The sequence below is a fragment of the Pollicipes pollicipes genome, unplaced genomic scaffold, assembly GCF_011947565.3.
Source record: "Pollicipes pollicipes isolate AB1234 unplaced genomic scaffold, Ppol_2.1 Scaffold_6052;HRSCAF=7182_pilon_pilon_pilon, whole genome shotgun sequence".
Taxonomy (NCBI): Eukaryota; Metazoa; Arthropoda; class Thecostraca; order Pollicipedomorpha; family Pollicipedidae; genus Pollicipes; species Pollicipes pollicipes.
The window spans coordinates 4,085,000-4,108,767 of NW_023596805.1; the positions used below are offsets into that span (position 1 = coordinate 4,085,000).

The window sequence follows — 23,768 nt, forward strand, 5'->3', positions numbered from 1 at the left end:
CTTCCCCACGCTCCGGTGAGTCTCTTTTATCTTCAAATTCACCTTCACCGTTCTCATAGCCAAATGGTTCATAGTCACTTCCAAACTCGTGTTGGCCTCCATCGCGCCAGGAACCGCCACCAGCTGGCTCCTCCACCTCACCCAAAAGATGCGGCACATGGCCATCCACTTCTTTTGCCTCCTCATAATATACCGCCAGCATTTTTCCTAGCTCATCCTCCCCACGCTCCGGTGAGTTTCTTTCATCTTCAAATTCATCTTCGCCGTTCTCATAGCCAAGTGGTTCATAGTCACTTCCAAACTCGTGTTGGCCCCCCATCACGCCAGGAACCACCACCAGCTGGCTCCTCAACCACTCCACCCAAAAGATGTGGCACATGGCCATCCACTTCTTTTGGGTCCTCATAATTCGCCCCTAGCATTTTTCCCAGTTCATCCTCCCCACGTTCCGGTGGATCCCTTTTATCCCTAAATTCATCTTCTCGGTTTTCATAGCCAAGTGGTTCATAGTCCCCGCTGAACTCGTGTTGGTCCCCATCGCGCCAGGAACCATCACCAGCTGGCTCCTCCACCCCACTCAAAAGTTGTGGCACATGGCCATCCACTTCTTTTGCGTCCTCATAATTCGCCTCCATCATTTTTCCCAGCTCATCCTCCCCACGTTCCGGTGGATCCCTTTTTCCCTAAATTCATCTTCTCGGTCCTCATAGCCAAGTGGCTCATAGTCACCTCCAGGCTCGTTTTGGCCCCCATCGCGCCAGGGATCACCACCAACTGGTTCCTCCACCCCACCCAAAAGTTGCGGCACTTCTTTTGCGTCCTCATAATCCGTCCCCGTCATCTTTCCCAGCTCATCCTCATCATCCTCCTCACCCCGTTCAGCCGCCTCAGTCAGCGCATTGGTCTCAGCTGTTTTCTCCGCTTCGTTCTCCGCGGCGACCTCAACGGCATGCGGAGGGTTGTCACCATCAACATCATTCTCGTCCACTTCGGCAGGACCAGTCGCAACCGCGTGCTCCTCCTGGTCCTCCTGCTCCTCGGACTCCTGTTCCTCGAGCTCCTCCTGTTGCTTGGGCTCCTCAGGCTCCACGTGCTCGTCAAGCCTTATGCGCTCCTCGGGCTTCTTGTGCTCCACGTGATCTGTGCGTTCCACGTATTCCACGTGCTTGCCATGTCCGTCCCCGTGGACGTAATGAGGCTGGAGCAGGTGGTGGCTCACGTAATGCGCCGGATCCACGCCCTTGTGCACCGCGTACCAGTAAGCCTTGATGAAGTCCGCGGCTCGCTCTGCGATCATGATAGTGGCGGCGATGGCGTCCCCGGACGTGATGGTCGGCATGACGGAAGCGTCGACCACCCGCAGACCGCTCACGCCGTACACCCTGCCGGAGGCGACCCGGGGTCAGGTCAGGTCAGCTGGTTTACCCGGGGCGGGTGTCAAAAGCAGCAGCGGCAATCGACAACAACGAGGTGGACTAACATACAACTGACAGGTAATAAGCGGCCGTGGTGGACGACCAAACGCCTGACAGGTAGCTGACAGCCGTGGTGGACAGCCAGACAATCTGAGCCGGATGTCCACCGCGCCTCGCCTGCCCCGCCGCCGCACTCACCTCAGCTGATTGTCCACCACGGCGTAGTGGTCGTCGGGGGGGCCCCATGGCGCACGTGCTCGTCTCCTGCAGCATGCTCTCGGGGAAGACCCGCGAGCGACAGTCCCACCAGTCGGGTCCGCCGGCCGGGTGTCGATAGCAGAACGGGTTCTTCTCGTTGTTGAGCCGCGCGCCGAGGCGGAGAAACGGCGGTGCCAGTCCGATCCTCTCCGCCAGGCGGCCGCCCTCGCGCAGCACCGCCAGATCGTACGGGTCGTCGAAGAGGTTGAGGAAGATGTCCGGGTGCTGGAAGGGGTTGCCGGAGCGGAGGAGGGACGCGGCCCCTGCTGCGAGGACGCAGGTTGACAGGCACGATTCTGTAGCCCGGCTTGTCCTTGTACGGCGCGAAGCGCTTCCACAGCTGCAGACGGAAGACGGGGGGGGGGGGGTCACGTGGTGGTGTATTGGATGGCGCCGATGGCGTCTTGCGCGACACACTCTGAACGGCGACACCATAACCTTTACTGGCCTTTCATGCACCGCTTCGCCGTAGATGGCGCCACGATGACTTGAGGGCTGTCCGTATGGAAGCAGATATGGTGGTAACAGCCGCTGACAGAACTGTATCAGTAACTATGACTTGTGAAATAATGACTATAGACGGCGCCACTGCAACTTGTGTGGCGCTAAGTATAAAGACAACTTGTCATATGTGTATGACATATGATTGCCCGGTATATGATTACCCGCTATGATATATGATACCCGGTATATGATTTTATTGTATTTTTTATATCTACCTTTTATGTCTTTCTTTATTTCATTTTAGATATGTATATATACATATATAATATATAAATTATGCATATATATATATATATATATATATATATATATATATATATATACACGGAATGGGTAGAGCTTGGAGTCCCCGTGGGTGCGGCCTCGTCCCCATTTTTTTCGTCTCCCTCCCCTTCCCCCACCAATAAGTCTCAATCACTAGAAAAGGGTCGCCGAAAACATTTAGCTGCAAGAAAGCTCGACATACGTGAAGAAAATATCGGCTGCGGCCACTCCTTAAGGGCGCGGGGACAGATGGGACAGCGGAGACCCGCCTCACTGCCTCCACCCACCCCAACCGAAGACTCAATGAAGCTCCGCCCCCGAAGTACCGGGGACGCCACAACAACCCGCCCGTATAGATGGCGTTACCGGCTGTATAGATGGCACTGCCGTACCTTCTTGGAGATGCCGATTCGATTGCGGTCAAACTTGCCGCCATCGGTGGCCAGCTGCTCCGGCAGGAAGAGTAACTGAAGGTCCGGCCAGTCCCTGTGGTAGCTGTCGTTGTTGATGCGGGAACTGACGAACCCAGTCGCCTCCAGAGCCATGTTAGAGGTCAGCAACCCTGAGGGCAGCATGTTGGAGATCAGTTTGCTTGAGGTCAGTATGTTTGAGGTCAGCAAGCCTGGTGGGAGTGGCAGGGGAGTGTCATGTTTGGTTAGAGGTGGCTAGATAGGAAGCGTCTTGATGAGTTTATTGTTCACAGTGTTGACGCCTAAAAAGTGTGTGAACACCATGCATAAACTCACTCATGTCCATTCGTAAAAATGATGCAATGCACTGGGCTCATGTGCGCCTTAAACCGATATCCATTCTAACGTTTAATTCCAACTTCTTGCAGAAGATACTGTAAAAGTAGTATCACATGACTTTGCATTGTTGTTCTCTAATACCATCCGTCTCATAGACTAAACTGTGGCCAGCATCGGTGACCCACAGCAAACGTCAGCAGATCGTCACTCACTCACCTTCTCTCTTATAGATGTACTTGTTAATGCTCTTCCAGCTTAAGAGGTCCTTCACGTCTTCGGCGGCGCCCTTGTCTAGGACAAAGTCAACTCCACCGAGACCGAAATGGCTCTGCATGTTTTCACCGACCCCAGGCAGGTCATGCAAGCAGCGGATCTGTCGGCGACGGGGAGACGGATCTGTCAGCGGCGGGGAGACGGATCTGTTGGTGATCGGGCAGACGGATCTGTTGGTGACGGGGGAGACGGATCTGTCGGCGACGGTATTGGGGCTGTCGCTCCACTGCGAAGGCAGTTTACCATTGGTGGTGGTGAGACTGCCGTGTTTGGCTGTGGCTGTGGCTGTGACTGTGGCTGCGGCTGTGGCTGTGGCTGTGGCTGTGGCTGTGGCTGTTGCTGTGGCTGTGGCCGTGGCGGTGGCGGTGGCGGTGGCGGTGGCGGTGGCGGTGGCTGTGGCTGTGGCTGTAGCTGTGGCTGTGGCTGTGGCTGTGGCTGTGGCCGCCGTGAGAGCGGAGTACAGACATTGGCATTTCTTTTTTCGGTAAAATGAAGTACGCGTGAAATGCAAACTCAGTAAGGTAGTTTTCACGGAAAGGTAACGGACGGTTTTCAAGGCACATCAAGATTCTGATTCTGAGGGCAATGTAGATGTGGAGTGAGAGAAAGAGAGAGAGAAAGAGGGAGAGAGAGAGGGAAAGAGGGAAGGAGAGGGTGAGAGAGAAAGAGAAGTACAGCGCACAGTTCACGAAATCATCACAGATCACAGCTCAAAGGCGACTGCGAGTGCGGCTCAGCTCCAGGTCTCCCTCACTATCCCCAGCTCCAGATCTCATTCAACCCGTCCCCAGCTCCAGCCCCACCTCCCCGTCCCCAGCTCCAGCTCTCCTTCACCCCGTCCCCAGCCCCAGCTCTTCTTCACCCCGTCCCCAGCCCCAGCTCTCCTTCACCCCGTCCCCAGCCCCAGCTCTCCTTCACCCCGTCCCCAGCCCCAGCTCTCCTGCACCCCGTCCCCAGCCCCAGCTCTCCTTCACCCCGTCCCCAGCCCCAGCTCTCCTACACCCCGTCCCCAGCCCCAGCTCTCCTTCACCCCGTCCCCAGCCCCAGCTCTCCTGCACCCCGTCCCCAGCTCCAGCTTTCCTTCACCCCGTCCCCAGCCCCAGCTCTCCTTCAGCCCGTCACCAGCTCCAGCTCTACCTCTCCGTCCCCAGCTCCAGCTCTCCCTCACCCCAAACTTCTTCAGCTCGTTACACGGTCCGACCCCCGACAGCTTCAGCAGATGCGGCGACTGGAAGGCCCCGGCGCTGACCACCACCTCCTTGCGTGCCCACGCCACGCGCCGCTTCTTGTGCTTGAAGAACTCGACGCCCTTGGCGCGGCGCGTCCGCGGGTCGATGATGACGCGCGTCACGTGCGTCCTGACCACGATGTTGAGGTTGTCTCGGTGAGAGGCGGGGCGTAGGAAGCCACGCGCCGTCGACCACCGCTCGGCGTTCAGGGTCGTTGTCTGGTGCAGCATGAACCCTGCCGGGCGAGGCTGCGGTTGGCTTGAGGTGTCAGGGTCAGGCTTGATGAATTCCTCATCGCTGGTTTTGCAGGGTGTTATCTGCTGCACATGCGTGTCTTTGTGCGTACCTACACCAAAAGTCGCGCAGTTATGCATTACGTTCATGAAATACATGCATGCATCTCAATGTGCACGCAGTAGGCACGAATACATGTCTTCGCCATCCGCACTGTTACAACGCACAACGCTAATGACATGAATCACAGGACTGTGTCGGAGCTGGAGGCTGGATAATGAGAAATCCTGGGCCGTTTGCGAGTCTGCTCAATAGATGCGGGAATATTCACCCAGTCACTGCTAGCCATTATACATCTCGGCACCATCCAATGTCCTCGTTTGCTTGCTGCCTGGTCCACGTCTCCCTCGCGCCAAATCTATCGAGCAATGACACCGACAAAAATAGTTTTGGACGAGCCATTGATGCCCACCTCCCAGTTCACCCTATCAATACATGCACTCCTGCACTGTCCCTGGCTGTGACTCCGACCGCAGAGGTAGCTTACGAGACTGGCTCTCGCCGTTGATGTCCCCGATGTGGAAGCCGACATCTTCAGCCGACTTCAGGAAGATCGGAGCTAAGCTGGTCACGTGTCGTGGGTTCGATACCTTCAGGCTGCCTCCCACGCCGTGGTACGCTGAAATGTGTACGTCACAAACAATAGCAAAAGTAGCAAAAATAGGCATCATGACGACGTTGACAGCTCGCTCCAGTTCATTGAAGGAATACAGATACTTGAGTACGATAGCTGACTAGCATCATATAGATAGCATGATAGCCGACCCGGAAGCCAACAAAGACGGAAACACTGCTAGGTAACTCCACTAAGACCCGAAAAGCCTGGGATCCATACACACCAGCATCACCTTCTCTGGTGAAGGGCTACTCACGGCTCCTCCGCAGATGGGGGTCCTGGTTGTCCTCGGAGCGGATGAAGTAGGGCAGCACGTGCCTGTACCCCCAGCCTGCGTTGCCCCGCTGCTCCCAGAGGTCAAAATCGTTCTTGTTGCCTCGCACGTACATCAGACGAACCGAACGCCGACATGCCGCCAAGCATCTTCCCACGCGAGAGCTTACAGGTCTGAAAGGCACGTGCCTCGAGTGTTACGCTCGGGAATCTCCACCGCCTCGTCCTCAGCGACACTGTGCTTGCCCGGCGTCTCACGATCAGCGCCATTGAAGTTAGGAGCCATGGTTTTTTATAGCCTTTTCTAGTAGGGACCATGAAATCTGACGATGAGGGCCATTTTGACTGGGCTCGACACGAGGATTGTGGAAGTGGCCGTTATTTAACCAAAAGCAGGCAGAGACGAGGGTAAAATTCCTGCGTTGCCGATATTCTAGATTGAGTACGCGCTCTGACCACATCAACGTTGCTTTCTTTATTTGAGCGCTTGTAAAGAGCTTGGACACGGTCCACGCACGTCGGGCATATCGGTCAACAAGCACATGGAAATGCAAATATGCACACGTAATTACGTGGTCCACCCCTGAGGAGTTTTTGCAATGGTGTGCTTTCGCCAAAGAAAATTTAGTACAGCTTAGGACAATTTAGGAAAAACGGTTAGAAAAATGCGGCTTCAGCGGCCCAAGCCAGCCTGGCCATGCGCCACACGTTCTAGGATATAACAACTTCGAATGCATTGGTCTCAGTTCCTGCCGGCTTCCAGCAACAAACGCACAATGCTTTTAAGCGGTGCTGTTGGGATGCTACGGTAATTGTTAACAAGTTGCGTGACTTTGTGTTATGTAGCTGTAACGATGCAATGTGAACAATTCATGCTGCGTTATTCGACTAACATGGGAAAGGAAGATCTGCTAATCACGAGATGACACGGTAACGGTGACAAATTCGAGGTAGACAAATAATGAGCCTGCGGCCACTCACTAAGCAATCTCATCACTGCGATCGTATCACTCCGATGCCATTCTTGTCTGACCCATAGCAATATATACTCCCAGCAGCAACTTCACATCCTGGCTGTGAGCGGTATGGCATGAAAACTACACAGGCGCATAGTCCAGCTCATTTGGACAATGTCCAACCAATATGCCGCTGTTCTGATGCTTTGATAACGGTCGTCGAAAACCACCCCAAATGCATTCATTTTTTCCACTGAAATGGCCATGGATCAGCATCCAACCAGTTTGCAAGCGATGCCACTCAATACTTAGTGATAGAACAGTATGCGTGCAGTAGTGAATGTCTGTTTACAAAATAGCCATAGGGACTAACACTTAATGCATTGACAACAGCCATTTGCGATGAGTTTCGAGACGCATCTGCCTGCATTCCTTTTAGTTTCGGAATCACCTGCACGACGAGAGCGCTAATCTTCTATAACGCCATGCACCCAATGCCACACAAGCGTTCTGCTGTTTGTCAAAGATATTACATTCAACACGCAGCGCTGGTCGGCGCAACAGTGTGACAGCGTCCGACGCTGGTGAAGTGAGGCCGGGGAATGGTTTCGCTGTAAAAGAATCGATGCCGACACATGTACAAAGCTCCTAGCCCGCTCTAGACGACTCGACGCTAATCGCCATGTGCCAGACTCGGTCCATGCATAAGTCAGCATCATGCGAGGGTGTACGAATTGAGAAGCATGCAGAGACAAAACCCATGCGGAGGTAAATTTTTATCAACATCATATTAGGGTAAAAGTCAGCTTTCATGGCGGATGAGGAGGTGCTGTCTATGTCCCCAGCCCCCAGCCACCTTCCACCATTTTCATAAACATGGCAGTCAATTAGAGCTCTGCAAATTTGATAACGCCAAGGATTGGACTGGACTGAATGCTAAATCCAGGAAGGCAATAAAAATGGCTGGATTACATGATGGCCAGCACGACTGGATTGGCTTGGATTCAAGAATCTCAAGATAAGTTAAGAAACGACGCATGTGCCGACACACGATGAATTTTGCGTTATCTGTAAGATATTCCATAAATGTGATCGGCTCATGCAAAGCACGCAACAACGTCCGTTGACCCTGCCAAAACTGCACTCAGAAAAATCTTAATTGCGGAAAACCCCTATTTCGGAAAAATTAAAAATAATAGGCTTTTGGAAAAACACAAAAACTAAAATCTATTTTAAAAATTTGTATGAAATATATACAACAGTAGGGTATTGAAAATAAAAGTGTGAAAATACGGCCCAATGGTCCGATTTAATTTAAAAGTGATAAACTGTATTGCACCGGAGCATGACAATTTAGTCCATCAAGGCCTCTGCCATTCGCCTACCTCCTCGCGAAGTCCGACACAGTACCCGTCGTCCTTGACGTTGACGAAGCGCCAGTCGTAGCGACTGGAGCCGTACACCAGGTTGGTGAACATGGGCCACTCAGTGTAGGCGGTGCCCACGTCGCCAGCCTCCAGCAGTAGCACGGAGTTTCGCCGGTCCTCCGACAGACGGGCGGCCAGCACGGCGCCCGCCGTGCCGCCGCCGACTGGCCGCAGGCACGCGTGCATCGGTCAGAGGTCAGAGGTCACGACATGGGTCAAATGTCAGGTGTCCCGGCCTCGCTGGTCAAAAACGAGGATTTGATGTCAGGGGAGGTGCTGGAGGCTGTAAGGCACACAAGTCACGAGCTGCAGGTCACGGTGGAGGCCTGAGGATCCTTGGTTGGAGTTTAAAGGTCAACTACTTAGAGACCACAATCATGACAATGGCAATTATAGGTCACAGATCACAGGTCATAGGCCCCCCAAAAAGCTTTAAAGTCACAAAGTGTCATCAGCAGGGCACGAGCCAGAACGATTCGTATTCAAAATAATTATGGGTCACAACTTAGTCACAGCTACAAGGTAATGATTTCAACGCAGTGGTCAAAGGTCACTAATTAAAGCCTAGATGTCACATGCGAGTCACAGGCCTGAGAACACGCCTAACGTGATAAAAGTGACTTGTCACACGTCTGGGAGACACATGCACGCTGACCACAGTTTCACCTGCCAATAGATCCTGAACACATACGTAAATTTTTTTAGATATATGACCTTGTGTTTTTCGCATTCGAAGATCATTTCGATGCCTTGGTTTCCTCTACTGTCACAATCTCACACACTGAATGCCGAGGGGAAACGTAAACCGCTGGGCGTCGCGAGGACCCCAAACTGCTGAGCGTTGCGGGGGATCGTAGACCACTGAGCATCGCGGGGGACCTAAACCCCTGATCGTCGCGGGGACCGTAAACCAGCGAGCATCGCGGGGTATCTAAACCACTGAGCATCGCGGGGGACCTAAACCACTGAGCATCCGGGGACCGCAAACCAACGAACATCGCGGGAGACCGTAAACCACTGAGCATCGCGGGGGACCTAAACCCCTGATCGTCGCGGGACCGTTAAACCAGTGAGCATCGCGGGGTATCTAAACCACTGAACATCGGGGGACCTAAATCCCGATCGCGCGGGGACCGTAAACCAGCGAGCATCGCGGGGTATCTAAACCACTGAGCATCGCGGGGGACCTAAACCACCGATCGTCGCGGGGACCGTAAACCAGCGAGCATCGCGGGGGACCTAAACCACTGAGCATCGCGGGGGACCGTAAACCACTGAGCGTCGCGGAGAAATGTAAACCGCTGACACACATGCATGACTTATGCATTTGTGGCATCCATGTACTTTATAAATTGTTAGCATACGTCAGCTGCATACGCCAGACATTCTTGAATGTCATGGCTTCCTCTTCGCGTCTGCGCGTAGGCGCTACATGTTAGCATTGTTAGCGCTTGCTAGAAATGCGTAAGCTGTTGACATTATTCGAGTTGTAAGACAGCAGTAATCGACTTTTTCATCGTAGAAAAAACAGGGGAATGGAGAGATTTAAAAGCTGTTAAAAGTCCTAAGGAATCGAGCAGGGTCGGCAGGCAATTCCGATTTTACTACTGATCTTAATTTCGATAAAGGTATATTGCCGAAAAATCAATGCCTCAATCTCTCCATTGCCCAGGTTTTCTACGAGAAATAAGGCTATTATTTGTATTATCTATATGCATAATGCACCCCGTAAGTGCACCTAGCAACTTACTCGAGTTACTATGTCATGTGTGATTCTTGCAATACTGATCTGAACAAGATTACTGCACTTAAGTGGGCCGACTGGCCGTCCAAGCACGGAAAGCTTTCCATGGAGATTGTCTCAGCTGATCAGCCGGTTCAACCGGTTCGGCGGCCAGCTTGACCCAAGTGAAAAACGTGCCCCCACCCCACATTGAATAACGATTCGGCGTGTGGTAATGGAGAGAGTGTCGTGATCGGGTGCATGCAAGAGTTTAATTGGCTGTGACCAAACGCGATGAATGTCAGTTGTCCGACATTGTGCCTAAGGAATTTGCTACATGAGAAGCGATGGGTGTGTTAATGTAGGACACTTAACATATCTCTTGCGTTAGTAAGCAGAGGACAGAAGTGGTCAGCCACACCACTCGTAACTGTAGAATGGTTATGGTTGGTGCACGGAGGACAGCAGAGGTGATCCACAACAATCGTGACCCTAGAATGTTTATCGTTGGTATGCAGAGGACAGAAGTGGTCAGCCGCACCACTCGTTAACTGTAGTATGGTTTTCGTTGGTGCGCGGAGAACAGTATTGATCGACCGTACCACTCGTAACTGTAGAATGGTTGTCATTTGGCTCGCTTTTTGCTCGCTTTTGATGACCGGGCTGTGACAAAACAATGCTGCTAATCAAATTTTTAAACGGAAAAATTTACTTTCAAACGCAAAAATTCTCAAAAACAGGGTTTTGGAAGTTGGGGAGAGAGCCACGAGCACCAGGCGTCGATCACCACTGCACCACTGCATCACTGCACCGCCCATTCGAGAGAATGGACGGTGCAGTGGTATGCAATTATGCAATAGCAGTGGCAGCGGTAGAAGCACAGGAATCCTTAGCGCGTCGTGCATTCCAAGCCTTTGAACGTGATATGTCCTGTGCTCGGTTGACTTGTCATCGATTTCATGCCAGAAATTGCGCTCATCGTTTTGGTGCACGTGCCCAACGACAACTGACGACGAATACGAATGTGAACGGCATGGCTTGACGCGGACAACCACCGCGGGTTTGATGTGGATTGAACCACGGCCTGCCTGATCATTTGCATTCGGGTTTTCTGTTCTGTTCGTTGCTGGTATAACCAAACAGGACTCGAAGCCAAAGCAAAACAAAAAATCAAAACTGTCACGTCATTTGTAAAGCTCCAAACAGCTAGGACCCTTCTGTGGCCACACTCTGCCGCGGAAACCGGGTAACTGAAAGTGCTGGACGCGGTGGGAATTGACCCCGATCCCCCTCTCCGAGTGCACTCACCGATGATGAAGTCGTAGACATCCTTGATGGGTTTGTCGTGGTTGATTTTGTTGGGGTTATCCAGTGGCTTGAACATGGCCAAACCAAGCAATCCAGCGGTCAACACCCTCAGGTTCTTCGCGATAGCCATGTATTTTGACCCCATTGCTGTTGGCGGTGGCTGCTGGGGAGAAGCTAGGGCGGCTGCTGGGTCAGCTGAGGCAAGGGCAGCCAAGGCACGCTGTAGGTCGCGTTTGGCTGAATCTCGAAGCTGTCCACACAGGGAGCAGAGCAGAGATTCACTTACGATGGTGAGCAAAGCCCAATAGCTTCAGTGGAAGGTGATGATGCACAGCTGTTTCCGTGCATAGGGAGACAGCAGCCTTTGGATCAATGACATGAGCAAGGGCGGGACAGTGCTTTGAGCGTTAAACGTGTCAGTGGCTAGGAGTGTCTCGACTTTTGCCGACAAATGCAGCCAGATATTCCGAGTAAATGGACAAAGTGCTGCCTGGGTTTTTACAGGCAAACTATCTGATAATGCTCTGTACGCCGGTCTCGTTTAGTTCTTCTGGCCCTGAAAAGAAAACGGTAATCATCAGATATAAAAGGATCAGGCTGTCCCAGGGCAGGCTAGCTGAAGCACGTAAGGTGGGTGTGGGCAAAGAGTTAGGTGATAACCATAAAATGATAGCGTTGATAGACAATGGGCGCAGATAATCAATTTCGGAAATGGCATGATCAGCAATAGACAAAAAGTACCGTTTAGGATCAACGCCAGATCGTGCTATGCCTGCGATTCATCGGCCAGTGCGGTCTATGGTTCTAAAAGCTCGACATGTTACTTGTCTCAAAAACGTCGTGAGGAGGATCAGTGATAAACAACAAAAGCTGGGCTGTGTCTTGCTTTGTTTTCACCGCTACGATGGCTTGGTTGCGTGTATGCTCAGAAAATATTAAAATGTTAGTTATCCCTGCTAGGTTTGTGTTCAGACTTGGTGCTGTTCAAATACACAACAGCGCTGTTTTACTGCCTTCATTTTAGCACTTGGCCATGAAGACAAAATGGCCGACAAAATGAAGACAAAATGACAACAAAGAACGCATGGAACTACTGGCGTCACCACGCTTTGATCCCATCTTACGTGCGGTTTTTCTTCAGCGAGGGATATTTTCCGCCGCCAAAACGCGTGATTTGACGGCGATTGCCCACCCGAATTCATTTGACACTGCTGAGGTTCATGAATTGGGTACCAAGCGCTCCACACTAAACTACTGCCAAAAATTACTCATTAAACTACTGCCTCGCACTGTTTGTGACTCCCTGGCTAGCTTAGAAAAATGTACCTCATGAGCACGTAAGCGGCGTTGGTTTCCAGCTCACCTATAAACCCTTTTAGCCTCTCCGAGGTGTCTAGGGTTCGTTCGTCAAGTAGTGGAGCGCAGCGTTGGTGCGGAACACTGGCAGGCACCGTGGATCACAGCGGTGGTTCACAGGTCACTTTGCGCTGGTCCGCCGCAGTCGCAGCTGATCACCCAGCGGGATGCCAGCCTAGCAGTGAGGCCTCTCAGGTCTCAGGTCAGGTCAGGTCAGGTCCCGTCCAGCCAACAATCCACGATTCGGCGGCCTCCGTCCAACTTCAGAGCGTGGAATGCTTCCGCATAGTGTTCATTCTAAAACAGCACCGGCCAACGCTTGGACGAGTGATGTTTGGCCTTCATTTTGCGCTATTTCCAGCCGCGTGCCGTCGCTTGTGCCTTGCTCCTGACAGCCGACCTACCACCGTCCACGATCGCTGTCAGGTGACTTCTTGTCACGGACTGGCATCCAGCACGCTGTTGACAGAGTGTCTCGAGAATGAGGACTTCAGCACCTCACAGCGACTGGCCAGTTCTCCGTTCTCAGTTCTCGGTTCTCGGCTCTCCGTTCTCGGTTCTCCGTTCTCTGTTCTCCGTTCTTGGTTCTTGGTTCTCAGTTCTCAGTTCTCGGTTCTCGGTTCTCGGTTCTCGGTTCTCGGTTCTTGGTTCCCGGTTCTCGCTGGGCCCGGCTCGGGCGCCGACAGTTGACTGCCAAGCGTGACCGGAGTCTAACAAACCGACAGCTGGGGACGGCAGCGGTTTTATTGACCTCGCAGGGCGGGGCGATTGGTGAAAGGGTACGTTCAACTCCTGGAAGTCGTATCGAAGCAGGCATCACGTACGTTAATGATACGTGTGATGTATTGTGGACGTGGTCAGGTGGGATAACATATGTTCAAACAGTCAAAATGTGACGATTATTTACGGCTTTACCGTTGAAGGGTGTGCAGTTCAAAATGTCCTGGATTACTTCGGATATCGACGCACTCAGCTACTTCATGCGTCCAGGAAGTGAGCTGCGTACAAAAATTTGCGTGCAACAAGCCGTTCAAGGCACCTCGACCGCTTCCTCGCAAAATGGTGCAATGGCTCTCCCTCGTCCTAGCCCACGTTGTGCCACTCTTCGATCACGATGCCCTGCAGTTTCGTCAAAGCAAAGCCATATCCGCAAGTCACTGCAAGAGGGTATGGATAGGTACATACATACATGGGTACCTTATGTGACAACAACGCTTACTACGGCGCACTAACTCATCATGTCAGAGCGCTGTTCGTCAATAAATTGACCCAGGCAGCGAAAACCTCTTAAAGATAAGACGATCTTATCGGCTCGATCAACGAGTGTGTTGCAGAAGCAAAAAAAGGCGGCCGTCGCTCAGCCACGACAGGGTAATGATTGTTATTCGTTGTTCGTGCAGTTGCACAGGGACATAGTGAGAATGGTCCGAACTGGGAGGAGGCTCAAAGCTGGCAATGTTACCAGAGGACCCGAACAGTGTCTGGTTTTGCTGTAAGCTGACACAATGACTTTCAACTTGAATGACGTCATACAATGGGTTTTGCACGCACGGCTGCTTTCCATGGGCGAATTTGTTCTTCAGCGTTTTTGTAGTAACTTAAAAGTTAGACACACAAGTGGTCCAGCCAATTATTCTCAACCACATCACGAGTGTACCCGTATCTAGATAATTTGCGACGCTCAGCTAAATGTCTTAGGATAAGCCAGCTGACGCGGGTAAATACCGAACCATCTGCTCGGGGACGTTGGCTCAAATTTTAATAAGGGCCACTTGAACGAATTGTTTATTTGGTACGCAAGTAGCTGTGTTATCCCAATAGAGTTAGATGGTGTGCAAGCGGGTGCAATAAGTCACAGGGGTCGTGCCGAGAAGAAGATATGGGAGAAGGTCGTCACCTGCTACATGGCGACGTCTTAACGTTGTTTCAAACACGCATCTTGCCCCATGAAATTCGCACCCTCTTGCATGTGCTGTTGATTTGCAGTATTGTCAATTGCAAAGTATTGCAATGTTGGGTAGGCAGAAAATCGTCCCTATTGGTGTTTTAACGACTTTCTTAATATCAAATATCCCTCACCCCCATAGGATCCTGCACCTACCATTGATTTCGGAACTGTGTGCATCCATGTAATTGGGTTCAACATAGCCGCAACATCGCACTGTAAAAGTATGAAGAAGATTGTATGCGGTAGGTACTCGTAATATATTTACTGATTTGCTATGAAAACGAACGTGCATCCCTGTCCGTGCTCCTGGGAGTGCCGCTAACGTGTTCCGAGGTTTCCTCGGAGTAAGAAAATTAGTTTACGCTACGTGTTTCTGTTTAAGGTTCAGCCTGTCAGCTGGGGCGTCCGGGGGTGGGCAGTTTCTCTCCCCCCCCCCCCCCCGCCCAAAAAAAGCAAACGAAATCAACCGCTCGACGATAGGGTTGAAAATATTGGGATGTCAATGGCAGATGCAAAGAGAGGCTATCTTAAGTTACCGACATTTAATACACTACAAAGTACTGATAAATGGCGTCACAGAGCAAACATAGGTTATCTTGTCAATACTTGATGTTTCAAGTTGTGATTGTGATCACGAGTAGCCATGCGCTTAGCTTGAAATGTTCATAATACCTGGTGTTCGTAGCACCTCTGGTTTAGCCGCCTGTGCACCTTGTGCACACGGCCACCCTCCGATATGTACCTTACTCTGTCTTCGTTTTACCTGGTAAGCCTTGTGTGTACCCTCCCGCTCAGCTCCGGCTTAGCTGTCTGTGTTCTGCGCATCATTACCTTTCAACCGTACATCAGGTGTTAGAATCTGGAAGCTCGGGTGATTATTTTTACTGGCAGTGTCTGCACAGATTCGGAGCACTTTCTTGATTCATTTGTTTTAGTTTTAGGTGTTATTGCTTGCTTGCTGCTCATCTTTGTTCACTGATGGTCAAAAGCACGGTCTGAAACGTTTAGTATCGAAAATGTAACCACTGTTTATTCTACAATGTCGTTTGACCAATCACTTTTTGCCGAGTGTAGTTTCGCAACATGAATTCCGGGATAAGTAGAGAAAATTACAAAATTTGACCTAAAGTTACCCTAGAAAATGAGTTTTTCCACGGGTTTCGCTCACTTTCTTCTCAAAATTGGGTGGAGAGCTAGAGCTCCATCCCCCTACTGAACAGGAATTATACGCCCGCCTCCAGATAAATTGAAGGCCGATAAGTTACCAGGAGATTTGTTCTTTCTGAGAGACATCTTCCAAGGTCAACTGGACTCTCTTATCTTGCAAAGCTCTTTCCTTTGCCTGTGCCGCCTCGATCGACCCGCACCCGACCTCTGCTTACTGTACCTCGCGCTCGTGTGCTGCAGTACAGAGCGGTCTGTATTGCCGACTGCCAAACGTTGGGAACGCCTTTTCAGCGAGCAACACTAGTGGGGACATCTTTCATGACAGTTTGGCACTCTTAGAGTTAAAGTAATGAGGTACGTTTTACTTCTGTAGCATCTTCTCTTAGCTTTGAAATATGTCAGACTTTAATTATGTCTGTGAGCGATATATATATATATATATATATATATATATATATATATATATATATATATATATATATGTGTGTGTGTGTGTGGTGTGTGTGGTGTGTGTGTGTGTGTGTGTGTGTGTGTGTGTGTGTGTGTGTGTGTGTGTGTGTGTGTGTGTGTGTGTGTGTGTGTGTGTGTGTGTGTGTGTGTGTGTGTGTGTGTGTGTGTGTGTGTGTGTGTGTGTGTGTGTGTGTGTGTGTGTGTGTGTGTGTGTGTGTGTGTGTGTGTGTGTGTGTGTGTGTGTGTGTGTGTGTGTGTGTGTGTGTGTGTGTGTGTGTGTGTGTGTGTGTGTGTGTGTGTGTGTGTGTGTGTGTGTGTGTGTGTGTGTGTGTGTGTGTGTGTGTGTGTGTGTGTGTGTGTGTGTGTGTGTGTGTGTGTGTGTGTGTGTGTGTGTGTGTGTGTGTGTGTTGTGTGTGTGTGTGTGTATACTACTGTGAGTGATATATCAATGACGTATTATTGAAACAACTTCCCCTTTTTAGTGAAGTGCTGCTCTAGTGGCGATTAAAGAAATAAACGAAATAAACAACTAAATAAGCCCTCTTGCGACACTCACTTTTGGTCGATTTAGGAAATTTTTCGTCTACTGTTCACTTTGTAACGGAACATTTCTTCTCAGTCCGGCTTTACCGTGCGCCTTTCGGACGGTGGGCAGCAGTGCCGTGGAACAGCAGTGTAAAGCGTTGTTCAAAGTGCTTTGATGCAGGGAACCAAACAACAAATGGCTTTCATCAGGGGGTTTGCAGTTTGGCAACATGAGTTTAGAGGCTGAACAGTGAAAACTAACGAAATCTGCTACCTAAATACGCCAGCAAATTGTTTTTCCCCGGACTTAGACACTCTCCTTGACGAGGTTTGGGGATGGGAGTGGAAGGAGACGCCCTAACTGTGCATACCCCTGGCTTACATTTTCCTATGCTTACACTTTCCTATGTGTGGTGCAGGCAGAACGTTGGTATTTGGAGTACCCATTTTCTCCTCTTTCTACTAACTTTAAATTTGAAAAGCGGTATGGAAGACTAGATCGCTTGGAGGTTGAATTATGTGCATGCAGCCTCTCGTACTTGGGTGCCTAAATAGCCCGCGCAGGATTACCTAAGCTTCTAGTGCCGTTGGGTTGTGTTTATTCATGCCTAGGGGAGTCCAAAAGACAATGTTTCACATTTTAAGATATTTGAGGGAGCATCCGATATCATGAAATAAGCTCACTTGTAACCATTGGTATACCTTTTAAGTGGAAAAGCTGCTCTGAAAGGCACAACTCTGTGTTTCGTAAACTTGCTCCTCAATACGTCATGGTTTGATTACGTCACCGCACCTTGCACGACATTGATCGATAGCCAATTGACGGCCGTTATATCTGGAAAACGTGCTCAGGAACGCCAGATATGAACGCCTCGTCAATTATATTTTTGTTGGTCTTAAACGCCGCATGGCTCACGGGATGGAAGAATTTGAGTGGCGTTATTGCAGCGTCATGGATGCCTGGATTATCTTGAAATAGCCTCGCCGGAATATTCTGCACATCCACGCTGGCGTGTATCTCATAAGCTAGAGGGTTTTAAGTCTTCGGAAGGACAGAGTTGTGAACTGCACCGAATGTTTTTGGCTAGCTTAGTTCGAAATCCCATATAAATGTGGAGCACTCCCTGAACCACGCGCCAGCACGGCGCCAGGGCGGGTTCTGACCCGGTCGCCCGAGACCCGACCAGTTCTTGTGGCCGCGGGCGCTGACCCATTGACCTCTGCGGCCCACCTTGGTACCACGTGACGCCGCGAACCCGACTGGCACCGGTGAAGTGCGGCAGCCTTCAGAAGTGGGGGAGGGAGGGGGCACCGAATAGCTGCGGGGGTCAACAGGTCAGCTGGTGGAGTGGTTAATGATGAAATTCACCCGTGTCTTTTATCTCTTAGAGCCATTGAAGTTTGTTTCGGCACTATTTTACGGTTGAACTGACATCAAGCGTTCCTTAATAAGTTTAGTTGCCACTAATTAAACAGGAAGCAGACGTGTTAAATCGTGGTGTTTCTTACACAGCGCCTGTGGCACTACTTTCTCATTCGCAATAAGTAACACTTCGTCTCCCTGTGCATCATGTCTCAACAGGGGGTGTTAGTGATGAGGTCTGCATCTGGTGTGTCTTACAGCTTCAGCATGCCCGAATATGGTGCCACATCATTCCCGATGGCCATCCAGGTGCATGAAGGTCATAAGGGGCGCCGGATTGTGGGATGAGGGAGAAGGAAAGGGTAGTTACTCCCCTATTTGGAAAAAAATAACATCTATCGTTGCATGAGAAGAAATGATTGAAAAACTGACGTGACTATACCCCTATGCCTTTAACTCTACCGACCTTCTGTGACAATGATAGCGATCAACGGGTTTACGCTTTCGCTAAATCTGACGAATGGCGCAAACTTTGTCTGTGCGTAATATATTGGGTGGCGGTGGACAAACGCGATATGCAGGGCTCATTCCTCCTTGGAGTACGAATGCCGTACTTCCCGACAGCGCGATCTGCCAACACGGCGCCGGTTGGCGTACCTTGGATGGTGCCGCATGAGCTTACGTCTGGTTAGGCCGCCCTGCATGCCGTGCTTTCGAAAATGCGTGCTTTGCGCATGCGTCTCGAGTGGTGTGTTACTTGCCAATGGTTGAAGCTTCCTATTATGACAAATTATGCATTTGAAAGCCGAAAATTGCATGTGGTGTCGCTCAGAGCAAAAGCAATAAGCAGGAAAGCGTTGCTTCACTCTTGATTCTGAATCCGAATGCAAAATGCAGCTCTGCTTTATATGCCGGAACTGATGTGTTTTGTTTTCAGCTGATTTCAACAGCATCAAAAGCGTAACTCAGAGCGGTGACCGATGACGAGTGACAACCGCTGTATCTGGTCCGCCGAGCCTGATTGGTGGAGACGGATGTTCGGCTCGACGTCCGGCGTATCCTAAATTCCTAGGCGACGTTGAATGATATGAATTCATCCCGTTAATGGGCATTTGAGAAAATTCAACAACAAAAAGTGCGCCGTACGGCGTGGCTAGCCCGCCGCGTAGTTGCACCGTCATGCAGCGAGTCGTTTCCCCTCTCTCTCGCATGCTCAAAACAAACGCCTCAGGTGATGGGTCTGTACGCTCACGGTAGAGTGGTTTTCTCCCGCAAACGCAAGTTCCGACCATTTTCCTGCCAGCCTTAAGCGGCGTTAACGCCACCGATTCAGTGGTCTCCAGGAAATTTTAGACATTAAAAATCATTTTTAGGCCTACCGTCGTGTTGTCCGCTTCCCATAGTGGGCTACAAACCTAACGTTGTTTAGTTCGAGTCTCGAATTCCTGGATCGTAAGTTCTCCTGGAATGACACATTCAAAAGAGGTGTTGTATATTTCTGGCCATTTCTATACTGCGCAGCCACCGTTAACCCAGACAATAAGACCAAAGAACTCTACGCTGTTGATAGGATCCTCTTTGTTAGTCCGCCGCGGCCAACAAAGAGGATCCTCCGGCACGCCCGACCGCTAGCCCGACCGCTTAGCTCGAACCGCTTAGCTCGGCCGCTTAGTTCGACCGCTTAGGTCGACCGCCTAGCCTGACCGCTTAGCACGACCCGTTAGCTCGACCGCCTAGCCTGACCCGCTTAGCTCGACCGTTTAGTTCGACCGCTTAGCTCGACCTCTTAGATCGACCCGCCTAGCCTGACCGCTTAGCTCGACCCGCTTAGCTCGAACGCTTAGGTCGACCGCTTAGCTCGACCTCTTAGCTTGACCGCCTAGCTCGACACCCTAGCCCGACCGCTTAGCTCGACCGCTTAGCTCGACCGCTTAGCTCGACCTCTTAGCTTGACCCGCCTAGCTCGACCGCCCTAGCCCGGGACCGCTTAGCTCTACCGCTTAGCCCGACCGTTTAGCTCGACCACTTAGCTCGTCCGCCTGGACTAACGCTTAGCTCGACCTCTTAGCTCGACCGCTTATCTCGACCGATTACCACCGTCCCTATCAGTGTTGAGTTTTGCCATTTTTTCGAAGGAGTTACGCTGTTCCAGAGTCATACATGTCAGTTGTCAAGCGAATGAGGTGCTCTTAATCGCCCCAGGGCCCTTTTCATCTTAGCATCTTAGTCTTGGGTTCTTCGCATGAGGTCAGAAGAACTGTATTCTGTTTTCGAAAGCACCACATCTGTTTGGGAGCGCCAACACTTCATGGCATTTCGTCTGCTCGTATATACGGGCCTGGCTAAATTATGTAGGGGAGAGGCGGGAGAATTGGGACGAAGAAGAATTGGGACACGCCAATATCTTATTGATGGGCAGCTCCGAATAACCATTTGTAATTTAATGTTTTCCTTTTTGTATCAAGTAACGCCTGGAAACTATCAGCAGTCCTTCTCCGGCGCACAGGAACGCTGTACGGGGTGAGTGCCAAAAAACCAAACTTTTCTTTTCGAGTGTTATTTTCAAGTTGTGTGTTCTGTTCATGTCAAGCCACCCTTTCCTTTAATCATTTCACATTGTAAGCTCACATGATGTTAATTTTCTTGCTTGCATTTGAAATTGTATAAGCCAATTGACGAACTGCGGAGAACTCGTCTAGTAGCTAGCGTGCGCTGCATGGGGAATCGGGACACCCGTCCCTATTGTCATGCGGATGTCCCAATTCTCCTGCAGGAACCATTAATGTCACTCGTGCATAATGCTATACACACCTATAAATTAATATAGCTGTTTTTATCGAAACCTACTCACCTTTTTTCTTCTTTCAGAACCATGCCACGTCTATACGTTAGAAAAGAAAAGGGTTACGCGGACGTATCTCATGGCTTAATGCTGCTGGCTGTCAAAGATGTTGTAGAAGGAGGAGTGAGTGAGAAAAGCTTCAGAACCCCACAGTGTGAGCAAAAGCGTTCTTGGAAGGTGTGTCGCAAAGCACAGTATCGATCCTGCAGCTCGTCTTGAGCCCAACTACAGTCATTCGAAGATATTCACTGCTGACGAGGAGCAAGCCCTCAGTGAGTATGTGATGCAGTGCTCGAAGATGTTCCATGGCTTAACGCACAGCAAACCACGTGAAATTGCCTACCAATGACAGTATAAAATGACTTTTTACATACATTACATTACATACATTACATACATACATTACATACATAAAAATACATTTTCCCGACTCCGGGGCTGAAAATGAAGAAGCAGGGCGCGAATGGATGAAGGCCTTCATAAAAAGGAACACCCAGCTGGCCCCGGAAACTTGAAGCTACATCCATTGCGCGAGCTGGAGTCATTAACAGGCGCAAAGTCGAGGAATTCTTCGGAAACCTGTCTGAGGTCCTGAAACAGACGGGAGTCTCAGGTGCAAAGATTTTAGATTTCTAAATAAACTGGGATTCACGACTGTACAGAAGCCTGGAAAAAGTCATTGCTGAAAGACGGACAACAAGACGGGAAGGTCACCTCTGCAGAGAGGGGTGAACTTGTCACGACTGTGGTCGCTTGTGACTGCTACTGGGGCATACCTTCCCCCTACCCTACGCCTTCCCAAGGAAGATCTTCGGAGAATCTGATGGATGGCACCCCGGAAGAATCGCTGCAGCTGTGTCACAGCAGCGGGTGGATGACGCCTGAAAACTTTGAGAAGGTGATGCAGCACATTGTGAAGCACATGGGGACAAGTAAGGACAATCCAGTCGTATTGGTGCTCGACAGTCACGTCAACCATGCCGGCCTGAACGTGTTGACGTTGGCGAAGGAGAGTGGAGTCCATATCGCAACTCTACTCCCTACACGAGTCACAGGTCCCAGCTGCTCGATGTCACCGTCTTCGGTCCGATGAAGACAGACTTCAACAAGCAGGTGGATAGCTGGATGCTCCAAAACGCGCGAAAGTCCATCAAGCTTCTGAACATGGGGAAGTTCATGGGGCAGGCGCTGATCGTTCGGCCACCTCAGCCAACATCCTGTCCGGCTTTCGAACGATAGAAATCGGGCCACAGGACACTGAATTATTCACCAAGGATGACTTCCTTCCCACAGACGTGACCGACAGACCAGCTCCCTCAGCGACTGCAGGAGCCCCCGGGGTGGCTGCTGAAGACGACACACACGAAGCGACACAAGGAAGTGGACACGCAACGATTGCAAACCACACATGAAGCGGGCGCACACGAGATGACACACACGAAGCGAATACATACGAAGAGGACCGCGTCGAGTGTCGGAGCCTCACTCCCTGTCAAGGAAGGCCAACTGATCCGGTTGACCTGCAGCTGAAAAAGCCACCATTTGCAATCAACAAACCGGATGCAGTTCTTGGGCTGTCACGTGCTCCAGCTGGGTCCAAGGAGGTGACCCACTCAGCCCAGCGTACTCCCGCAGTCCGGCTTGTATCACCGCAGGAATTTCGGGGTATCCGAAAGTGGGTTCTTTTATCACAATTTCTTCCTCTAAAACCGTAAAGCAGCAATGACAAAGTGACATTAAAACAGACCCAACATCGCCCAATACGATCCTTAAGAAAACATGTTCAGTAGTGAACTGTCCTATATTATCGTGATTACAAATTTCCTTTCATTTTCACCTTTCCTGTTTGCTACTTATGTTGTAATTCCGTCAAAATATAGCTTTTTTACTGGATAATTTTGTATCCCAAAGAATCCTCCAGTGAGGTCATGTTATCCAATGCCTATGCCTCTGTTCCATAACCGTATCCTTGCATTCCTAGTCCTCCATCTTTTAAGGCAGGGACCCCCTGGTCCTGAATCTTTTGAGGCGGGACCAAAGTGGAGTCGAGTCGTCGAGGGCGGAAAAAAGAAAGACCATGATAGCTACGAGTACACCAGAGCTGCAAAAAAAGAAGAAGAGGAGAAGAAGACCCGAAAGTCGCAAGCCAGACACGAGCGTGTGCCAAAGCGACTGTTCGATGCCAAGAGCAACACCGCTAACACGAAAGGTAAGAGGAGAAAGCTGGCAGGTGCAAAGGACTTACCAAAGGCTGACGATAAAGCGTCGTGTCGTACTGTGGGATGCAGTATAGGCTCAGCCGTGAATCGTGGATCCAGTGAACCACATGCAAAAAATGGGCGTGCTTGCCGTATACCGACGCAGCAACCTGGTAGGCACAGTTTGTATGTGACGCCTGCCGAGACTGATGATCCGCTCATCCGCTCTGATCCGATATAATCCACTGTGTCGCGGGTATCGCATTGGCTGTGCTGATTTAACGTGATAAGTGCGATGTGTAGGAAGTGTTGTGAACGTGTACGTTGTTAAATGGGCACCTAGGACAGGTACCGATATTGTTAGTCATGTGATCCGCTGTGTTGCCATTAACGCATTGGCTGTGCAGATTCAACGTGAGTAGCACGATGTTCAGGAAGATTTGTGACAGTTGCTTTGCCTGTTTTGTGCTTAGACTGCCGAGACTATGAGTCCTACGATCAGCTGTGCTACAAGTATCGCATTGGCTATGCTGATACGTAATTATGCGATGTGTAGGAAGTTTTCGACCGTTGTCGTTGCTTAGTATGTGCCTAGACGGCCATGGTTAACAGTCATGTGGTCCGTTGTGC

At 50.6% G+C, this 23,768-nt stretch overlaps 1 protein-coding gene and 1 pseudogene across 1 annotated transcript in view; both read right to left on the reverse strand.

Annotated features, from left to right (window-relative positions):
• Positions 1-634: 634 nt before the first annotated feature.
• Positions 635-11,365, reverse strand: LOC119104707 (glucose dehydrogenase [FAD, quinone]-like; annotated as a pseudogene).
• Positions 11,366-11,830: 465 nt separating this feature from the next.
• Positions 11,831-23,768, reverse strand: part of LOC119104708 (glucose dehydrogenase [FAD, quinone]-like) — a 44,433-nt gene continuing 32,495 nt past the window's right edge. Inside the window, exon 10 of the mRNA XM_037228424.1 lies at positions 11,831-11,845. Within this exon, the coding sequence (XP_037084319.1) occupies positions 11,831-11,845 (15 nt within the window). The remainder of the gene's footprint in view (positions 11,846-23,768) is intronic.